Below are 17,456 nucleotides of genomic sequence, written 5' to 3'. Positions count from 1 at the left end.
GCATAGAGAGTGTCCGTGTTAATTTATAATCTTAAATTATAAACCAAAGGGTGACGATGCAAAAGGAAAGAAAACTTCAAAAGGAGCAAATAACAAAAGCCTCCTTTGCTGCTCTTAAGGGGGGGGGGATGGGGCAGAGAGAAAAGAAAGTTGCTGAATCGAGACATTCTAGAAGTGCCTTAGCTGTGTTTACTAGCTCCATCCCCGCCTCCTCCCGAAGACACCCAAAGTAGCTAATCGCTCAGCGAGAAGCAGGTTTGAAGAAGGACAAGATAGAGAGGAGACAGACAGAGAGGGAAGGAGGGAGGAAGGTAGGGTAGGAGAGGGATAATGACTATGACTGAGAGAAAGAAAAGGAATCGTGGCAAAAAAAAAAAAAAATTCCATGAGAAGAGGGAAAAAAAATTTGGCTAAAAAAAAAAAAAGTTGCTACTCCTGGCAGCCCTGTTTGTCAAAAGGGGATGTCAAACGCTTTACAATACCTGGGATTGATGAGGCGGGCAGGCCAATGAGAGGCTCGCGGCGCCTCTGCGCGCCCTCCGTTAGAGCAGAGGCAGCGGGCGGGGGGAGCGCGAGCGCACCAATGGGCTCCCTCGTCGACAGCACGTGACACCTCCCCCTGCTCCCATTCATCAAGGGGGGGACGGTGTCGTCCTTTCAATTCATTTATCTGCAGGAATGATTGCTGCTATCAGTCTCGCGCTCACCGCCCGGCTGAGGAGGTGAAAGTTTCTCCCCAGGAAGATAAACCGCAAAAGACAATATTGTGCATGATTTGCGCCTTTTCTTTGGCTTTTTCTTTCTTTCTTCCTTCTTCCTTTTTTTTTTTTTTCAAAAAGCAGAGGGGGGAAAAAGCAGAGTGAAGGAGCGAGGAGAAGAGCCTGAGAGAAAGGAGAGAGAAAAGAAAGGGCGAGGGGCTAGTAGGGACGTGACGAGGGGCGCGCGGCGCGAGGCGGAGAGAGGGCGAGCACTCGCGGCTCCGGCGCTCACATTCCTCTATGCTGCAAATCCGAGAGGAAGTTTTTTTGGGGGGCTGAGATGCTCTGTGCTTTTCCCCGGGCAGCCTTGACGCGGGGCCTTCTCGGCGGAGATTGATCGGCGAGAAAGTGTGAGCCGGGTCGGCAGGGTCTGCGCGGCGGGCGAGGGAGCCCTCCTTGTTCGCCGCTCGCAGCCGTCCGGCTTCCCCGCGCTTGGGCCGGCCAGCGCCCGGGAGCGCAGCGCCGCTGCCTCTGGGCTAGGACTTCGCGAGGTGGGTCGGTTCCCCCTCCCTCCTCCTCTTCTTCCTCCTCTTCCTCAGCCTCGCGTCCTCCACCTCCTCCCGATTTTCCCTCCTCGGCGGGCGAGGGTGGGGGGGGGCGGGGGAAGCCGGGGCTCGCCCGGAGCAGCCACGATGCTCCTGGACGCCGGCCCCCAGTATCCAGCGATCGGCGTGACCACCTTTGGCGCGTCCCGCCACCACTCGGCGGGCGACGTGGCCGAGCGCGACGTGGGCCTGGGCATCAACCCGTTCGCCGACGGCATGGGCGCCTTCAAGCTCAACCCCAGCTCTCATGAGCTGGCCTCGGCCGGCCAGACCGCCTTCACGTCTCAGGCGCCGGGCTACGCAGCTGCCGCGGCCCTGGGCCATCATCACCACCCGGGCCACGTCGGCTCCTACTCGAGCGCAGCCTTCAACTCCACGCGGGACTTCCTGTTCCGCAATCGGGGCTTTGGCGATGCGGCAGCCAGCGCTCAGCACAGCCTGTTCGCCGCTTCGGCCGGGGGCTTCGGGGGCCCTCACGGTCACACGGACGCCGCGGGCCACCTCCTCTTCCCCGGGCTTCACGAGCAGGCGGCCGGCCACGCGTCGCCCAACGTAGTCAATGGGCAAATGAGGCTCGGCTTCTCAGGGGACATGTACCCGCGGCCCGAGCAGTACGGCCAGGTGACCAGTCCCCGCTCGGACCACTATGCCGCGCCGCAGCTGCACGGCTACGGGCCCATGAATGTGAACATGGCCGCGCACCACGGCGCCGGCGCCTTCTTCCGCTACATGCGTCAACCCATCAAGCAGGAGCTTATCTGCAAGTGGATCGAGCCTGAGCAGCTGGCCAACCCCAAAAAGTCGTGCAACAAAACTTTCAGCACCATGCACGAGCTGGTCACGCACGTCACCGTGGAGCACGTCGGCGGCCCAGAGCAGAGCAACCACATCTGCTTCTGGGAGGAGTGTCCGCGCGAGGGCAAACCCTTCAAAGCCAAATACAAACTGGTCAACCATATCCGCGTGCATACGGGCGAGAAGCCCTTTCCCTGCCCCTTTCCTGGCTGCGGCAAGGTCTTCGCGCGCTCTGAGAACTTAAAGATCCACAAAAGGACGCATACAGGTACGGAAACTGCTCTCCGCGACACCCCTACCCACTCTGGGCCTGGGACCGAAATCCCAAAGTCAGAGACCGGGGAGCACAAACCCGGCCTCCGTGGGGTCCTGGCTCCAGGTTCCGGCAGACAGCGAAATTGTTTGCTGGTTTTTAGTTTGGGGATTGGACTTATGAAAAAGCAGTGAGCGGGTCGGACGAGAAGGAGCTGGGGATATAGATAAAGAAAATGAGGAATAAAAAAGGCCGGCAGAGCAAGGAGCCGAGCCCGGCGTGGTAGAGCACTTGGTGCTCGAGAAGCCGGGAGAGCTGGCGGGCTCCGAGCTGAGGCGGCGGCGCCGGCCGTTCCGGCTGCAGACAAATCTAAACACTTGCTTCCTGCCAACGTCTTTCTCCACGCACCTCAGAGAGGGCTTTGCCAAAAGAAGGGGCTCAGGGAATTGGCAAAGGATCGAGTGAAGGATCATAGAAAGAAACAAAATAGAAAGTATGGGATTAGGGGAAGGGAAATAAATGGGACCCGAGGAGGCTTTCGGAGGCTTATGCATAGTTAAAGAGCACAATTTTAGTAGTCACTGGTTTAAGAGTGAATTTGAGGGATGGGGGGAGGATTGTTGACCAGAGGGAGGGAAGTGTTTTTCGTCGATTATATTCCGTGGGGCCGTTTTCAAAACACGGATCCCCCCTCTTTGGATTTTAAAATTCAAGCGACTGCACCGGAACATTAAAAAAAAAAAAAAAAAAAAAAGTTCGCGACGAGCTCAGAGCTGTGGTCTGTGATCGGGTAGGCCATCCTAGGCCCCTTGTGCCCATGAGGCCCGGCATCCGGTCTCCTTCCCTACTCTGGTTTGTCCGAGTGATTTCTGAGAACGGCCCTTGGAACTTGGAGCTTAACGACAGAGTCAGGAAAGAAATTACTGCCCCGAGTTCCCGACCCAAATCATCCCATAAAATTTGTGTGTAGGGGGTGGGATAGGGAGGGGGAGGCGAAGAGAGGGGTGCGCAGCGTCGGGGAGGGGGTAGGGGGAGGAGAGAATAGCAAACCAGCAGGAGAATCAGCACCGAACGTGAAAATTAGAAACCAAGAGCTAGGTAGAAGCCGCCTGAAGTCCCGTGTATAGCTCCGGGCAGAAGAAAAGCAGCGGGTCTGGCTGCTTCTCTGGAATCTAAAAATTTATGTTTATTTATTTATTTATTTATCCACTGCAGCTACATGAATTTATTGAAGACCCGGGCTTTTGAATTTGCGAAGTGCTAACCCCGAATCGCTGGCTTTTTATTTTGTTTTATTTTTTTTCCCATTTATTTACTTTTTTTCCAAAAGCGTGGCGACATTTGTCCTAATCAGATTCCCCTCTTTCTCACCCTTCGCACCAGGGGAAAAACCCTTCAAGTGTGAGTTCGAGGGTTGCGACCGGCGCTTCGCCAACAGCAGTGACCGCAAGAAGCACATGCACGTGCACACGAGCGACAAGCCCTATCTCTGCAAGATGTGCGACAAGTCCTACACGCACCCCAGCTCGCTGCGCAAGCACATGAAGGTAATCGCCGCGCTCTCGCCACCAGCCTTCCAGCCAGGAGCCCTCTCTGCTCTCCAGCGGGGGTCGGGAGGCCAGTGGCAGCCGAGAGGTGGCAGGAACCGACGGAGGCGGGAAGGCAATACCCTGCCAAGTGGAGCTGTGCGGAGAGGGCAGGGGCTGGAAAAAGGGACCGGGCACCCAAGGCCCTTCTAATCACTGCTTCATAATAAAAGTCAAAAGAAGTGAGCACTCGAGCGGAAGCCGCTTCTGAATTTGGCCCAGAGCTAGGGAGCTTGGGCCTGGCTGCGGGTTAACGCTGCAGGAGCTGTCGCCATTGCGGCCGGCAGCGTTGACTGCAGGGTTGGGTTCTTGCACCCAGGCCTGAATACTTATTCACCTAAACCTTGGCAAGCAAATTTCGGGGGCTGCGGGCGGGAACTCTTCCGGGCTCTGGCCTTAAATGTCACCTCTCCCTTTCTAGATCTGTTTTTCTTTTGTGAGTCTCTCGAAGCATTGCCTCTGGAGGGCCGAGGCGGGGAAACCGAGCCCAAATCCCGCTGGCGGGGCTTCCCTGGCTCTCAGGGGATTGTGGTCTGGGGCGGGGGTAGGGGTGGGGGTGCAACGGGAGCGCGGCCTTCACCGGGGCAGGGCGGCCGCAGCGCGGGCTCTTTATCTCTGTAAAAACGCGACTTTATTCCTGCAGGTCCACGAATCTTCTTCGCAGGGCTCGCAGCCTTCGCCTGCCGCCAGCTCCGGCTACGAGTCCTCTACGCCGCCCACCATCGTGTCTCCTTCCACAGACAACCCGACCACCAGCTCCCTGTCGCCCTCCTCCTCGGCGGTCCACCACACAGCCGGCCACAGCGCGCTCTCTTCCAATTTTAACGAATGGTACGTTTAAAATCAGAAACAAAACACCGAACAAGCCCTATTTAAGAGACTGAACACACACACATGCACACAAAACATTACAGAAAGAACCCTGCGAATCAAAACAGCCTCCCACACAGATCCCACAATCCTATCTTTTTTAAACCTGCCAATAGACCCAGGACCGAATGAGAGAGAGGAAGCATCAAACCTTTTAGAAATCTCCTTTCTTGTTTTCTTTTTCTTTCTTTCTTTCTTTTTTTTTTTTTTTTAGTAAAGACTTGGTTGCCAAGGGCGGGAGGGGGATTCGAGGTGGAGGCGGCCGCCTGTCCAAATGCCGCCAACCCGGAGGGCCAGTTTCTCGTCGGAGTCTGAACAGGCTTTCCGGGGCTTCGCTTATTTTTATTATTTTTTTCCTTTACTTTCCTGTAAATACAGAATTATTAGCTTAAAACTCTACTGTTGGATTCTGTAAATAGTTATATCTCGGTTGGAACGGGCGGGGAGGGGATTGTGGCGTTGTGGTCTTTGCATTGGGGAGGGGGGAGGGACCGGGAGGGTGGAGGGAGGGGGAGGGGGAGGGGGAGGGGTGGGCGGCCGAAAGCCAACTATTTGTACTGAATGGCAAGAATGTTCTAGTAAATGTGTACCAAATGTGAATTACTTTGTACGATTACAGTCTCCACGTCGACCTAACAGAATATTACTGGTATTAATGTGCTTTTTTTGTATAAAGTGCAAACATTTCGTCCCAAAGTTTAAGTACTTTAGTGCAGTAAAATGTTGTTTCACGTCCTGTCAAAAATTCGTATAGTACGAGCTTGGATCTGCGTGTCAAACTGTTCCATTTGTTTATGTAAAGTGATATTAAAAAAAAAAAGATATAAACTATATCTGTCCGTTGCTTTTGGCAAAAAAAAAAAAAAAAAAACAACAACAAAAAAACAACCACATAATGTATATAATTCCTAGTTTCCATATTTATCCGCATGTAAAGGGCCGGTTTATCCATGTTACAGATATTCAATATTTATGGCTAGAAGAACTCGTATGTACACTTTAGTTTCCAGAACTGTTTGGTAACCTTTCGTACCTTATTAAAGATTCTTAAATCTCAGTGATTGTGGTAGGAATTTCTTCTTCACCCCCAGCAACCTGATGCCTCTTATGTCAGCCTTAGTGTGTCTCCGGAAAAACTCTCCAGTCTCTCTTGCCTTCAGTTCTGTCATCGCAGGTCGTATAAATGTGATAAATGAAAGCTACCCTGCTGGCTCTCCAAGAGGGTGTAATTAGTATTTATATCAAAATTTATGAAACAAATTTTCGGCTGCAGTATAATTTAAATGACCTTTGCAGACATAAAATAACAACCATAAAAATAACAGAAATAGATTGCACAAGCGACATCAATATTAATGTACGTGAATTGTCAGAAGCTCAGGGGCTCACTCTGCAGCATTGCAAATGAACTTGCCACCGAGGGTTCCGCTGCCCCCCAAATTAAATTCCCCAGTCTGAAACCAAGTTGTAGATTTACAATATCATATTTTAAATGGCTATCTTCAATTAAACCATTTGTGGCCATAACTAATTTTCAGATGTCGAGGCTTGCTTTTCCAGGCCTCCTTCTTTGTAGAAGTGTAAACGTCCATAAAGCGTTTTACTTATATTTCTTCCAACGTGATGCTAATTTAAATTAATTACTTCCTATGATATGTTATTATTCCTATGATTTTGCGACTGTTATTAGTTCTCTCAAAAATACATCTAGGGAAGAGAATTATTTTTTTGTAATTTGATTATCTTTCTATCTCTTTTTTTAATTTCTCATTTACTTAAGAAATTCGTTCCATTGGCTGGCGTTGATACAGTAAATTTGTAAATGAGAAGACAATATAAAAAATCTAAATTACTTGTGCTTAATGACTGTAGCAGAACGCCTTTTCTCTAAATCAGATTGTCTTTTTTTGCAGTTTAGTTTGATAGATTTGCAAGCTATGCTGCTCCGGCGAAGTTAGCTGCGCTGGTAGGAACGCTGGCTTCTTTGTCTCTGGTTGTAGCTTGCATGATCGCCCCATTAGGCAGACAGCGTAGCCCGAGATCACAAATCAAGCCCTTGGCTGTAGCTGCAAGGATGTGGTTGTGTCAGAGCGGGGGACAGTTGAATGTGACCTCACTAGGGGCAAGGAGGAACCTGAAACTGCTTCTTTAATATACTATGTGTCCAGGAAGTCATGGGCCATATAAACTGAGAAGGAAAAGATGGGGCAGGAGGGAACCCCTCAAAAGTATGAGAACCCCTTACACTCACATCTGTCTTAAAGTGATATTTATTTTTCATAGCATACCATTGACCAATTAGAAAATAAAAAAAATTAAATTCTCTTTAAAAATCCTTTGTTGACTTGACCTTTCATCTTTTGCTATTTGTATTTGTCACTTTTACTCAACAGAGTCTTATTTGCTGATGAAGAGATTTGCTGCACTTTTTCTATAACACATAAAAACTGTGGGGATGGTGATGTTTCACTTTTTTTAAAATGTTATTTTAATTATAAGAGTATTATCAGCCTTTTGTGAAAAGAGCGCCACCTTGCAAAATTTGGTGAGATTTAAGGAAGTTGGAAACCACTAGCATCTAAGCACAAATTGCTGCTAGCTTCCCAAATTTGAGAGACTAAAAGCTGGTCCCAATTGGCTTTGGAGGTTTGAAATTAACAGTGTAGTATTTGAAGTGACTCCAGATATTAGGCCCAATAATTAACAAGAATAGGAACAGGAATAAAGATAGCTCATCTCTCTAAGAAAGATAACACTTTAATTAAAAATCCTTCCCTTTCCTTTAGAAATCAGAATGTCTGGGAACCTGATATGAGTATTATAATGTTAATCAAAATAATTTTACTGTACTTTTGTAACTTTCCTACTGCATTTAAAATTACAGTAAATGCATTTAAAAAAATATTCTGTGATCATTCCCAAAAGCATTTTACTTCAAACTTGGAAATATAGATGTCTCATTATTTGTTATATACCTTTTTTTGCTTTAATGTCACAGTATAATGATTAAATATAGCACCATGATCTATGATTTAAATTGGAAATTTTAAAAAATCAATTTTAGGGTAAATCTATTCTTTATACTAGAAGACCAAACAATTTTTAAAAACCCATTTGAGTAATGTTATGGGGGTGAGGAATCTATTTTATATTTTCAACAATATCTTTAGACTGTGAAACCCAAATCATTTTTCTAAACCCCATTTAAGGAGTACTGGGGTTGTGTGAATAATCCCACTCACAGAAAAGTACTTTTAGGGTAGAAACCAACATCTATGACAACCTCCCCCATCCCCATCCCCACATTCTCTTCCCCAACACTCACAGCAAAGAAAAAGTCATCAAAGATATAGGTCGCTTAAAATAATGCTCCAAACTTAAATGTAGTCTATTATTTTGCTGGTACCTTCAATGTCTGCTTCCTGAGATGTATTCTTCATACTTTTTTTCATGGGTTATTAGGTTTTGAAATACATGAATGTGAACAGAGAAATATATTGTTAGACCCTATTTAGCAGGAGCAGAAGACACTATAAATGGTTGGTTTTTGTGTATAGCTGTGGATTTTGATTTAGACAGGAAGACATCCTGTTTCATATCACCACTACATTGTATTCTGGATAGCAAATGATTAGAACAGCTAACAAGTTATTAAAAACTTATATTGTGTCAACAGAAAATGCCTGAGTACAAGCAATCATATTTGAGAAATGAAGAGAAATGAGTTGCGGTATGTGTGTGTACATTTTATAGAGCAGGAATATAAATATACAAGCACCATTTATATGGGGGCTAAGTAATTTTCAAACATTTCAGATCCTTTGTTTTCTCCTTCAAAAGCTACCCCCAACTGCTTTAAGCATTTGCAGTTGATGATTTTGATTTTTTAAAGTCAAGCATTCAAGTTAACCTTTAAGAAGCAAACCACCTCCAAAAGAAAGATGTAACCTTTCAATTGCCCCATCTGCTTATCATTTTTTTTTCTTTAGCTGACAATGAAAATAGCACTAACCTTCTTTGCTGATGGGCCTGGCATTTAGATGTTTTTATTTGTTGATTGTGAAGTTTCCTCAGAACTTTTAAAGGGTTGGCAATGGAACTACACCTTCCAAATACCTCACCCAGCACAGAAACCTTCCAGACATTTCAATTTTGAGGCCAAAGTATAACCATGTTCTGGACCCCTCATAAGTTAGTGCTGGTGGAGTTGGTACTTGAGCATAGTGCTTTTCAGAAAGCAACTTGCAGAAGGCCTTGGGCCATAAAAACAGTATCATTTTAAAATGAGTTGGGAAGTGGCTATATGTGGTCTGGCACACTCAAAATGAAAGCACTGAGCTTGAGCCCTTGTTTGCTTGTGGACTAGATATGAAGTCAGATTTTACACATTTCCAACTTATATTTCTTTTTTCCAACTTAAATACTAACTACAGATTTATCTTCTCACTAGGTACAGAGTTCTTGCCTCCTCTAGCATGAAGTATAGGTCTTAGAACTAGGTGTTCATTACAGAAAAAAAAGTGTTGTTTTCATAAAGGAGGTCACAGTTGATATCGCTCTCTTTGGTTTTGAAATCTTGAAAATTAGGGTGGTAATGGAAAGAATTATCTGTTTCTGCCAGTTAACCCACTAAAGGCTCACATTACCCATGGAGCTTCAGTTTTTAGCACCCCATCCATTTTCTGTAACATATACTCATTTAAATTGGTCAGATACAGAAAGTAAGCTTTATGAAGTAACCATACAGTAATCTGTTTTTTTTTTCCTCAAATGATAATCACTAGTTTGGGTCAAGAAATAAGAAAAGTGTTAATAACTTCCTATAACATGTCACATTTGATCTTCTTCCTCAAAGTTTATTGCAAATATAATGGTGTAATATACACAAAATATGGGCAGTGTTGTCTATTAATCTATGCAAGGCTGGTTCACGCCATAGCCTCTCCCTGAGCAAGAGGAAACACGATCAGGCAAAAACCTAGGGCTATTTATTTTTACTGTGCAAGCTGGAATCTGTCATCAGTTCTTAACGTTGATTCCCACTTAGAGCAACGAGCTAAAACAGTATGAAATTTCCAAATGATACTATACAGGAGATGGGATTTTCAAGAGCAAGAAATCGGATTTTGCTTTCTAATATGGAAATGACGTTGTCTGGCAGTGAAGATGCCAGAGACTTACGACTGTCTGACTATCCACAATATTTTGGCTGCCTCTGATGGCTTTAGGCGTCTCTGTAAGTATATGCAGAATCCACAGCTTGTGAAACTTACACAGCTATTTTTCATCCTACAAGCACACACAGGAATCAACCATTGAGTGTGGATATAAACATATTGGAATTACATCTTCAAAAACAAAACAAAACAAAAACCAACCACCATGTTTGAAGGCGTGCGACTTCAGTAAACCTTTTTACATTTTAAAATTATTTTTCCGTCTGTCTCTTGTGTAACAATTCCCATACAGAAAACATAGGGACGTAAAGAGAGTTAGAGAGGCTCACATCGCAATTCCTTTCTTTTTTTCTTCTCCCTCAGTCCGGGAAAATCCTGGCCTCTGACCAAAAAAAAAAAAAAAAAAAAAAAAGTTGTGAGGAAGGTAAACCTCGAGAAAGGGAAAGGGAAGGGGTGGGGGTGGGGTGAAGTGTGCGTAGACGATTTTTCTCCCGGAGGATTCCTTGAAAATAAGGAAACACAGGATTCGGGGGCGGGTGTAGAGGGGGAAACGGCAAGACTTGCCCACGTTCCACAGAACGCCGGGCCTCAGCATCCGAGCGAGGCCCAAGTCGCCGCCGCGCACTGAGCATGGGGCTTGTCGGGCGTGGCGCATGCGCGGCCCGCGGCCCGCCGTTCCACGTGCTGTTGAATATGCATAAGGCGCCCCCGCCCCCGCCGGCTGGTGAGGGAACAGCTCAGTGGCTCTGGCCTGTGAAAGCTGCTGGCCAGGCTCCCAAAATAGTGCGGCGGGGGAAGCTGCACGTGTTTGTTTTCAGACCGCGCTGGTTTAAGTGAGTTCACAATGCAGGGCAGACAGCCGAGGCTCGGCCAACCCTGCGGCCGCCGCCAGCTGAGCGGGTCCCTCAGGGTCTCCCCCTTTCCTCAAGGGCAGGGGGCTGTGGGGAGCGCGAGCCAGAGCTGGCCACTGGAGTGTGCTCGGGGTGGCGGGTCCCGCGGGTTACACCGTGCCCGCTGAGAATTCCCCCTCCTCTTTCCCTTCCCAAGCCGGGAGCTGGTGCCTTGTCTGTTCTGGTTCCCCTTAGCACCTCGTAGAAAACGCCCCCTCTACTTACCTGGCCCCTCGGCCTGAGGTTGTGGCGGATTCTGAGGGGTGGGGGGCGGTTGGTCCTAGACCCTGACTCCCTTTCCTTCCCTTGTCCGGATCCAGGCCTCGGTGTCTGCGCCTTGTCTTTGTGTAAATCTCTCTCCGCCCCCGCCCCCCCCCGACCCTGGTCTCGCTTGTTCTCTCTGGCACTGTACCTCCAGTACCCCCCACCCCACCCCACTCCATTTCGGGCCTAGGACCCGTTTACTCGAGCCGTTTGAGAGACCTTAAGGTTTTCTCTCGATCCTTCCCAAATAATACTTGTTAACTCGCGTGTCTGCGAGCTGGCATAGTCCTGTGAAGCTCAGATATACTTTCCGTGGTGCTTGGTGGAGGAACTGCCCTGGCCGAGAGATCAGAAAAAGTGTAGAGTTTGGTGAGAGAAACGGGTTTAGGTTCTGGATTATTGCTTTCCTCTCTTGGTGACGTTCTTGGGGTTCTTGGGGTTCTGCACGCTGAATGTATTTCGTGGCCAGTGTACTGACATTTCCGGAGTGAGCGCATAACCTGTCTGGTATCTGTCTGGTGGAGAGGCCAGCACTTGTAAACAAAGGGGAGGGGCAGTGGAGGGTCAGAAGGTCCCCGGCTCACGACATCTTTCAACCCACATCTCTAGCGTTATGCATTTGGGTGTTTTAATCAAAATCCTGGGTTCCATGAGTTCAGAAAATGGCTGCCGAGAAGTTCCAATCCCCCTCTGAATTTTACTTTCAGTTGAACGGACGGATCCAGTTCAGTGCGTCCTTCCCTTTCGCACCCCCCACCGCCCAACAGGAGAGGCCTTGGGTTACTGCTTGGTTCACACTTTGGTGTAACCCAGGGCCATCTTCGTTCCTGTCAGTTCGGGGCTCTGGGGGCCATAGCGTCATTTCACCTAACAACTACCACTCGCCAAGTCTTCAGCTTTGAACCTGAGAGTGCGGACAGAGCGGTTTTGGCAACCATGCCAGGAGTCTTGAGCCTCCGAGTCTCAGAACTCAACCAGAGGACGGCCGGAGTGAAGCGTTGGCTCTGGGCCTCTGCCCTTCTCGCCACCCCTCGCCCATAGCCGCCGGACCCTGGGCCCATGGAGGCCTGAGCTTCAGCCTCACCCCCAAACTCCCTCCCCCGGGACTCGAGGAAAGGGGCTGGAACAGGAGGGTTCGAGTTTTCCTGTCCCAGGCTCCGGGAAACCAGAGCGCATCGGCGTTTGGTTAAGGGCACAGAACCCCTCATTCTACAGAACCCCCACCCCAAGGGTCACCCCACGGGAAGCCCCTCTTCAACTGGCGTCCTTTTTGTGTTTGAGTATGTGGGGGCTTGCGATCTAGACTCCACGGACTACAAGCTAGTGGTAAAGATCTGTACCAGCCTCGCTCTGAGCAGAAAGCGCAAGCCCAGCGTGGGTTCCTGCGGTCTTCCCCAAAAGGCCAAGGCCCAAAGAACCCTTTTCATTTGAAGGAAGGGAGGGGCGGGGGCGGGAGCTGGCTGAATTCTGCAAGCCAGCGGGCCGGAGCGGCGGACTTGCAGGGCTGCTGAGCTCCGCAGCCAGCGTCCGCGCTGGGGTCACCGTTGCCCTTGCCGGGGCCGAAGGGTGGGTACGTCCGTTCCCCGCCCAACCCCACGGCGCCCTTGGGGTCGGGGCCAGAGCACCGGAGGTCTAGAGGCTCTGGCTTGACTGCGGCGAGGCGGGTTCTGGGGCCTCGCCCCGCCAGGCCGAGCCTAGTCTGCGCAGGTGGCGGCAGGGTCGCTGGGAAAGCAGACCCCCAAACCCGACGGGCGATCTCCCCCAACTCGCGCATTAGCCCCTGCCCATATTGCCCGTCTCCGGTAGGACTGACTCTATCTGCTTGGCCTCTCTCTGCTGCCAACCTTGCCCGAAATCTAAATCCCAGACCTGGTAAGTCGCGTTCTTCTCCCAGCCGACTCGGCCGGAGGAGCGCGGAGAAAGTGGGCTGGTTTGGAGCAGCCGCGCCAATCCTGCCTCTGAGGCTGGGGCTAGGGTCTCCAAGGTAGTCAGAAATGTCGCGGGGCTTGCCAGTGAGGCAGGGGCGAAAAAGGTCCAGCCCCACTGTCCTGCATCCTCTTTGACCCTATAGTCACCTAAATTACATTTTAAGAATGAGCTTTCTGCTGGTGTCTAGAGTAGCGGGGTAATGTTGGTGTTGGTGGGGAGTAAAGGGGGGAATGGGGGAAGGGGGGAATGCCCCTTTCCATAAGTAGTGACTAATCAATCACTAGAGTCTCCACAAAGTTTATTCATCATGTTCATTTGAATGCTGTGAAGTTTTTATTTACTATTTTAAGTGAGGATTTCTAAGAGTCACAGTTCCCTATCTGTACATGCCTCTTGAGCACATTTCAACATTACCTTGTTCACTAACTCCACTCTATTACCACTGGAAAAAAATAAACTTAATTTTTCAGTAGTTGCCTTAGGACACATCGTTTACACGTCACTAATGTGAAGAAAGAAGGAAGGAAAGAAAAACAACCTTGGAGTTTCTCGCTGGCGCTCGGTGTGCTCTATTATTGAAAAGCGAAAGATGGATTTTTGGGGGGAGGGGGAAGGCAGGGTGCTGGAAGAGTGCTTTTGAACCGCGCTGCCCTGTTGCACGCGGCTGACCTTTGGCTGACACGGCCATGGAGCGGGCCATTCGTTAACGAGGATTTGATACATTAGACATTCGAGCTGGGCGTGTAAACCCACACCCTGAATCCAGATTTCCCTCAAATTGGTGTTTGAGGAAATGATCTTTCTAAGTCCTGGGGCTTAACCAAGTGTCAGGCCGACTGATCACAGCCTGAAAAGGGCAGCGAAGGACACCTGGTAAAAGACACATTCCTAGCTCACTTGAAAATAAACAAAAAAATCCCTCCATCACCAACAAAAAACCCGCTTTGAATAATTCTTGAAATTCTCCAAGTCGCCACTTCGAGGCAATGCTAATAAATAAGGTAAATTATGTCGTTCTAATGAATTCCATCTTGAGAAATACAAACATCAGGCAAGGTTGTGAAGATAGTGTCACAGTTATGGCAATACTTTAAAGATTCATTTTTTCCCCTCAGTTTTACTCGCTGGAGATACTAGAGTGTGCCAATTTGCATCCGCCAGGCAGTGGGGCACATATGGAGGGGCGAGTCACAGGTTTTAAAGCCGTTTAAAAGTTGACGCTTCTTGATTTAATTCGGTTTGACTTGTCCCAGAATTTGGAGCCCAAAACAGGAAAGCAGGCAGGCCATCAACACCCCGGCCTGGAGCGCCGCGGCTGAACCGGTTGTCCTCTGGACTCACGGATGAGGCTGGAGTTGAATACACCGCTGCGGCAGCGACTGGGCTCCCGCGATATTTATCGACCCACTTGGGAAAAGTGTCATTTAATTTAAGTTCACATTAAAGCGCTAACTTCAACAAAAGCACCTCCAGAAAATGCTTTTCTTCTCTTTTCCCCCAATAATAGAGCCCACTAACTGCTCTCAGTTGGAGAGGGGAAGAGAAACTCGCTTCTGCCCAAGGTCCCTGCTACTCCCAGGATAGAAAGGGCAGTTCGGAGCGAAATCATGTTCTTGCTCTGCGCCCCGGCAGACCTCGAACGGCTGACTTCCTTCAGCTGCTGTCCTAGGGAAAGGATCGCAGCGGCAGTGGCAATTTGCAGCATCTGAGTGTTCGCTTCCGCCTCGGAGTTTTGCTGGGGCTGCGAAAGCACCCAGAAGGGCGCTCAGGGGCAGTTCCTGGGATCCTGTTTCTTTCCAAACGAAAACGTACACGAAGCACTTTTCGCTTCAACTCTTTGCTCCGGGAGTCTCTGCCCTCTTTCCTCTGGGTGTAGATGAAAAGATGGTAAATAAAACGAGAGAGGAATTTACTGTCATGAAAGATAGTTTAAAGAAAGGAAATAATTTCCAAGAGCCTACGTTAGAGAAATACACAGGGCCCAGGAGAGCCACAGTGCTCTTCCAGACCAAGTTTCTGTAGACTCAGTCCCCAAGCGCGGGTTGGGCGGGCTCCACAAACTCGGGTCCCCCAGCCTTGAGGACGAGGCTAATTGCGCGGGTGGAACACTCTTCAGGATAAAAGAGGCCGAGGCCCCCTTTGGAAAGTTAGACCTTTCCATAATCTTGAGAGCTCCTCAGGTCTGGGTGGGTCGCACTAGCTGGTCGAACGGTGGGGAAGAGGGTGGGAAAAGAAGGAAAGGTTGGGGGAGGGCCGGAAGACGAAAGATTGTGGCCAGTAACTTCGAGGTCGCGTTCATTTACCCCCGGTGGAGGATTCCAGCACCTCCTTCCCCAGGTTGCGATCTCCAGCGACCCGCACGCAGGCGAGAAACTCCCCAGAATCATCATCAACTCCAGGTTGAGACAGAAATGGTGGGTCTGTTTTTTTTTTTTTTTTTTTTTTAAGCTCCACATTTCTGGAGTTAGTGGAAACATGACGTTGACGAATGAATGGAAGGAAGAAAGGACTCGCCGCTTGCCGACTGCCCTGCGTTTCTTCTTGGCCCGGTTCTGTAGACTCCCCCCACCCCTCTCCACCCCCTGCGAGCGTACACCGGGTTTGGGCCTTCAGACGCGGCGGCTCTAACCGACGGGACCTACTGGCTGACTCGAGGGGAAATCCTTTTCGCCCCATCTGGGGTTTCGTCCTGTCCTGCCTGGGGACGCCCTTCCCACAGTCCGCGCAGCCCCCGCAGCCCTCGCCACCCTCGCCCGGGACGCCGGGGGCTGCTCGGGACCTGACGCAGGCAGCGCGGCCGCTGACGTCAGGGGCTCTTGGCGGCCGGAATCCGAGCCCGACCGCAGGAGCCAGCCTCAATAATTATCAGGCACTAATTGTTGCAAAGAAAGCGCGAGCTATTCAGGCGGCAGCTGATAAATACATCTTTTTTTTTTTTTGGAGGGGGGAACGGGAAAGAAAAAGGAGAAATAAGATGAGAAACAGAGATTCGGTTTCTCAAAGCACCGTTACTAACTTCGCACTTTCCTCCCTTCAGGTCTGTCCCCTGGGTCCACTTTTGGAGGTGCGGGTCCCTCACTTTGTACCTAGTTTGGGGGATTCTTGGTGTATAGTGGGAACGGCGTCACCGCGGCCTACATGTAGATTTAAACATGAGTTGCTAAATCATCTCTATTAATGGTGTGTGTGTTTGGGGGGGGGGGGAGGCGGGGAGCGTTGCTTCAAAACGCTGGATCTCCGAGGTTCATAGCATCCTTTCCGTTTGGTCAGATCCTTAGCCCAGAGATCTGATATAATTATTGTTGCTTTTCAGTAAAAAGGAAAAAAAAAATCCCACACTAATATGGCCAAGACAAACGAACAGTGTAATGCATAACGCAGCATCAGGAAAGAAACCTTCCATTTGTGACATCAAAAGCAGCGTTCTTTTCTCATTTTGTTTAAAATAAATTTATACTTACAACATTTAGCTTAAAATAGAATTTTCAGCAGCAGTAACTTCCTTAAAATCACATCAGTTCTTGGTTCTAGTTCTAATAGATTTTCAAAAATCTTCGTCTGAGGACGACTGCCATATAAACACAGGGCAGGGCAGGCTCATTGTGAGGCGAATTCTTTTTTGAACTCTTCCCTGCGGAGGGAAAAAAAAAAAAAAAGCAAAAAACAAAACAAACCCACAATATGCCACTTATAACGGAATTCTACAGGTAATAGTGAAGTGATTTCCCAGAAAAAGAACAAAGTGAAATTACAATGAAACTAAAAACTCATTGAAATTATGGACAAGTTTTAAATAAGTGGAAATGCTCAATAATTCACAAATTCAAACGACTTGAATATTATCTTTTTGTCATAACTAATTTCCTTGAAATTAGCTAATTGAATTAAAAACCCGTTTGGAAGACCCTGCATATAAAAATAAAAACGCACAGGTAGAACTGAATATTCTCATAAATGGCAGTTTTTGAAAATACAAAATTATCTTCATACATATGGATGTAACATCAGTACCCAAGGTTCAGAATAAAACCCGCTTTATTCATATCTATAGGAATTAGAAATCCAGAAAAGGCACTTTAAAGTTCAAATAATTTGTTTAGTTTTTCAAAAAGGGAAAATAAATGATTAAGTTTTTTCTTTTGGAACTTTTAAAGCCTCGAGGATTGTTTTTTGATTCAGAACTGGGATGGTGACCATTTTATTCTGAAATTAGTTTATTTTTGACCAATAATTTATATGTAAACATTTAACACATGTACTGGTTTCTCAGAAGTCTGGTAATTATTTTGTAAAATATGAGTAAAAATGATGCTCCCTTTTATTAAAGTGTAAATGTATTGGTAGTATTTAAATCTTTATGAAGGATAATTTTAGAAAGTTTAAATAGTC

At 48.1% G+C, this 17,456-nt stretch overlaps 1 protein-coding gene across 3 annotated transcripts; it reads left to right on the top strand.

Annotated features, from left to right (window-relative positions):
• The first annotated feature begins 681 nt into the window (after positions 1-681).
• ZIC1 (Zic family member 1) lies at positions 682-4,952 on the top strand. 3 transcript variants are annotated; one of them, XM_037827625.1, is made up of 4 exons: positions 682-722; positions 1,064-2,366; positions 3,735-3,898; positions 4,581-4,952. In XM_037827625.1, the coding sequence occupies exons 2-4, from the start codon at positions 1,391-1,393 to the stop codon at positions 4,776-4,778; spliced, it is 1,338 nt and encodes a 445-aa protein (XP_037683553.1). In that variant the 5' UTR covers positions 682-722; positions 1,064-1,390; the 3' UTR covers positions 4,779-4,952. The 3 variants fall into 3 exon arrangements, with proteins under 3 accessions (XP_037683553.1, XP_037683549.1, XP_037683564.1); XM_037827636.1 differs by lacking the exon at positions 682-722 and having other exon boundaries at positions 1,209-1,249; positions 1,415-2,366; XM_037827621.1 differs by lacking the exon at positions 682-722 and having other exon boundaries at positions 905-2,366.
• The last annotated feature ends 12,504 nt before the right edge of the window (positions 4,953-17,456 follow it).

Source organism: Choloepus didactylus, chromosome 1 (assembly GCF_015220235.1).
Source record: "Choloepus didactylus isolate mChoDid1 chromosome 1, mChoDid1.pri, whole genome shotgun sequence".
In the NCBI taxonomy this organism is placed as follows: domain Eukaryota; kingdom Metazoa; phylum Chordata; class Mammalia; order Pilosa; family Megalonychidae; genus Choloepus; species Choloepus didactylus.
Note: the sequence above shows the minus strand (reverse complement) of the source record. Positions and strands in the feature narration are given on the sequence as shown.

Bases quoted from the DNA above. Each gene is read 5' to 3' on its own strand.
- ZIC1 (XM_037827625.1), top strand. From the start codon at position 1,391: ATGCTCCTGGACGCCGGCCCCCAGTATCCAGCGATCGGCGTGACCACC. The intron at 2,367-3,734 runs GTACGGAAACTG...CCTTCGCACCAG, and splicing joins CCACAAAAGGACGCATACAG to GGGAAAAACCCTTCAAGTGT. The intron at 3,899-4,580 runs GTAATCGCCGCG...TTATTCCTGCAG, and splicing joins CGCTGCGCAAGCACATGAAG to GTCCACGAATCTTCTTCGCA.